Raw genomic sequence first — 3,145 nt, 5'->3', positions numbered from 1 at the left:
CTTTCAAAACCTAACAAACATAACGTAGGCTCAATGTACTTTCAAAACCTAACAAACATAACGCAATCTCAATACACTTTGAGAATAAAAACAAATAAAAACCGTTAGCTCAATGTACTTTAAGTACATGGCTAACATATCGTAGTCTCTATGTACATTAAGTACATAACAAACATAACGTAGTCTCAATGTACTTTAAGAATAAAACAAAAACAAATACCATAGGCTCAATGTACTTTGAGAACGTAACCAGCATAACGTAGTCTCAATGAGAAACTAGCAAATAAAGTAGAGATACAAATAAAGACAATGTCCAGTTCTGTATGAGCTGAGAGTTTTAATGTTCTTTTTGCACGTGGTCAAGCACATGGTTTGAGGTCAGTAGGATTCGGGTTACATGTATTGTAAAGACACACTGGCTTCAGTTTTGGGGGGGGGGGGAAGCATAACTAGAAAACATGTCCATGGTGCTCATGGATCTCTGAGGGATTGATCAGATCAATAAGGGTACACTAGTGACAAAATGTTGCCAACATGTAATCGATGTACACAATCACAACAGCGTTGTAGTCAGACCTATTTTTTACGCTCTACTTTAAGCTGACAAATTATTGAAATAATCAAATAGTCTTGGCTGCTACTTGAGAAAATGTCCGAACTTGAGTTGATGGAGGCGCGGTGGCTAAGTGGTCAAGTAAGTCAGCCAAGCAAGTTACTGACACGGTCATCGGCCATCAATATATGAACGCTTTTCATGCAATGCATTAATACAAATTCATAGCGAAGAAAAGTATTAAATGGTAGAGCAGGATGGGTCTTACAACTTCAAAAAAGCCTGCTAAATCTTTGTAATCTGCTATTCATGGTAAGGACAAGCTATTTTTTTTTAAATGACTTTTGGAGGGTTTGGGGAAGACAATAGTTCACGAAAAATCAATAATTGACAAAGATGGGATACATAGAAAATATTGTCTATTTTTGATGCCATGTGTTCATTGATAAGACGCTAAGAGTAGTTCTAGATTCACCTCGATAGCTAGGACGAACAATACATGGAGTGCTCAGCGTCTTTTTACTTTATTCTCGACCTTTACATGTGACCAGTAATAAGCTTTACACTTCAGTGACAACACGTGACCAGTAATAAGCTTTACACTTCAGTGACAACACGTGACCAGTAATAAGCTTTACACTTCAGTGACAACACTTGACCAGTTATACTCATAATTTCTCATTTCCATTTCGAAACAAGTATATTTTTTAAATCTCCGAATCTTTCCAAGGAACTATTTATATTGGTTCTCTATTTGAGCCAAATAGCCATTTCTCTATTTTTGCCCCCCCCCCCTTTCAACAAAACAAGTAAAACTGAATGCAAAGATTTCACACAGTCAAAGTTTTCATACAATATATAGAAAGAAACATGCACTTTTAGCTAGGATATAAATATAATACACTTAGTAAAAATAAAACGCTTACAACTCTAGCAATATGTTATATATTATGTGGTTACAGAAATCAAAATTGTATATTACAAGAGTTCACTATCTTGCAGGATATTCACTATGACCAGGAGAATGTTCCAAGTTCTCCAGTTCTTTACAAACAATTAGAAACTGTTCAGTTAACGACGAGAAAGTCCTAGATTTGACCTCGCTCTACTGAACATAATCAAATAAAAGTCAACATCAGAACATGAACTTGATATATTGGAATAGATATTTGGAAAACAAGGAAATCAAAGTTGCAACTGATGAAGATTGCAGGCTTGTTAAATGTTAATGTTTTGTTCTATGGAGGACTTGATGAAGATTGCAGGCTTGTTAAATGTTAATGTTTTGTTCTATGGAGGACTTGATGAAGATTGCAGGCTTGTTAAATGTGGACGTTATGTTCTATGGAGGACTTGATGAAGATTGCAGGCTTGTTAAATGTTAATGTTTTGTTGATGAGTTGATGCTCAAAAAATTCATGAACACAAATCCTTACTCTCGAGCCATCGATTGAACGCCTGGCACTTGTACTTCCTGGGCCTCCTGGACCAGGGCACATGGTGGGCAGCAACAGATGAGCAGGAGGTCATTGAAGGTAGAGCCGGCGATGCCCCTCGTCTCGCGGATCTTGCCCCTGACCTTGATGGCCGCCACAATGTTGACCAGAGGAACTATATACGCCAGGCCACATGTGAAACAGTTTTCCCCAATAGCCTCGGCGTTCTTACCGAAGGTGTAACAGGGTACAAAGTAGGAGATGATGCACAGGCCAAAGTTGTCAAAGCAGCCAAATAGTCCATGCTGCCAGTCGCCAGACATTCTTAATGGGCGGATTGGAGAGGTTGAGGTAGAATGATGATGTGATGGCAGAACTCTAACCTAATGAAGTGAGAAATGGAACAGCGAGCTCTCTGCAATCACCTGAAGATAATCAAATACAAATGTTTAAAAACAAATAAAGCAAACTGTCGATTTACATTTTATAAAATTGGTAAATAACTATGTAACATATGTAAATATAAGGAATATCTACCATACTATTTGGGAATATATATATATATATATATAACTGAACGTCATAAATGTACTAAGGGACATCACTCAAATTAATTATTGCTAATTAGATAATCATGTGCTGGTTAATTTATAGTTACGGGTCTTGCAAATATATTAAAAAAGAAATTTGTTTTTTGAGCAGATGTGAAGAAGTCATGATGTGAAGTAGAAAGAAAGATCAGATATACGTTTATAGATAATTGAACTAATCAAATTTTGTATTTGAAGTCAATAACATCAAAGAAGTGTACACTATGTAAATATATACTAGTGTTGCACCGGTTAGTACGTTATACTACACTGTCAGAGCCGGATATGGCCGAAAAATTAAATATGATATCCGGCCGGAGCTGGCTACCCACACGTCTTGTAATAAACTCGTATAACTGAACATTGTGCAAAACGTTGCCTACCACTATTCCTACTAGCAGTACACAGCTCGTTGAGGTGTTCCTATGGTTGTAACCTTGAAATTTCACTAAATGGGGCCCCACATTTGAACTTTGTATCCCGTGAATCTGTTTGGAGGAAATGGAGCTTCCTACTTTATTTCCTTCTCTCTCTTTCCCACATTTTTGTTACATTTGTTCACCCCG

The 3,145-nt window shown here is 37.0% G+C and overlaps 1 protein-coding gene across 1 annotated transcript; it reads right to left on the bottom strand.

Annotated features, from left to right (window-relative positions):
* Positions 1–1,985: 1,985 nt before the first annotated feature.
* On the bottom strand, positions 1,986–2,312 carry LOC106074290 (uncharacterized). The gene has a single exon (XM_013235036.2). It carries the CDS (start codon positions 2,310–2,312, stop codon positions 1,986–1,988), a length of 327 nt encoding a protein of 108 aa, XP_013090490.1.
* Positions 2,313–3,145: the final 833 nt, after the last annotated feature.

This window comes from Biomphalaria glabrata, chromosome 16 (assembly GCF_947242115.1).
Source record: "Biomphalaria glabrata chromosome 16, xgBioGlab47.1, whole genome shotgun sequence".
Classification (NCBI taxonomy): Eukaryota; Metazoa; Mollusca; class Gastropoda; family Planorbidae; genus Biomphalaria; species Biomphalaria glabrata.
Note: the sequence above shows the minus strand (reverse complement) of the source record. Positions and strands in the feature narration are given on the sequence as shown.

Excerpts from the sequence above, each read along its gene's own strand:
- LOC106074290 (XM_013235036.2), bottom strand. The coding sequence starts at position 2,312 with ATGTCTGGCGACTGGCAGCATGGACTATTTGGCTGCTTTGACAACTTT.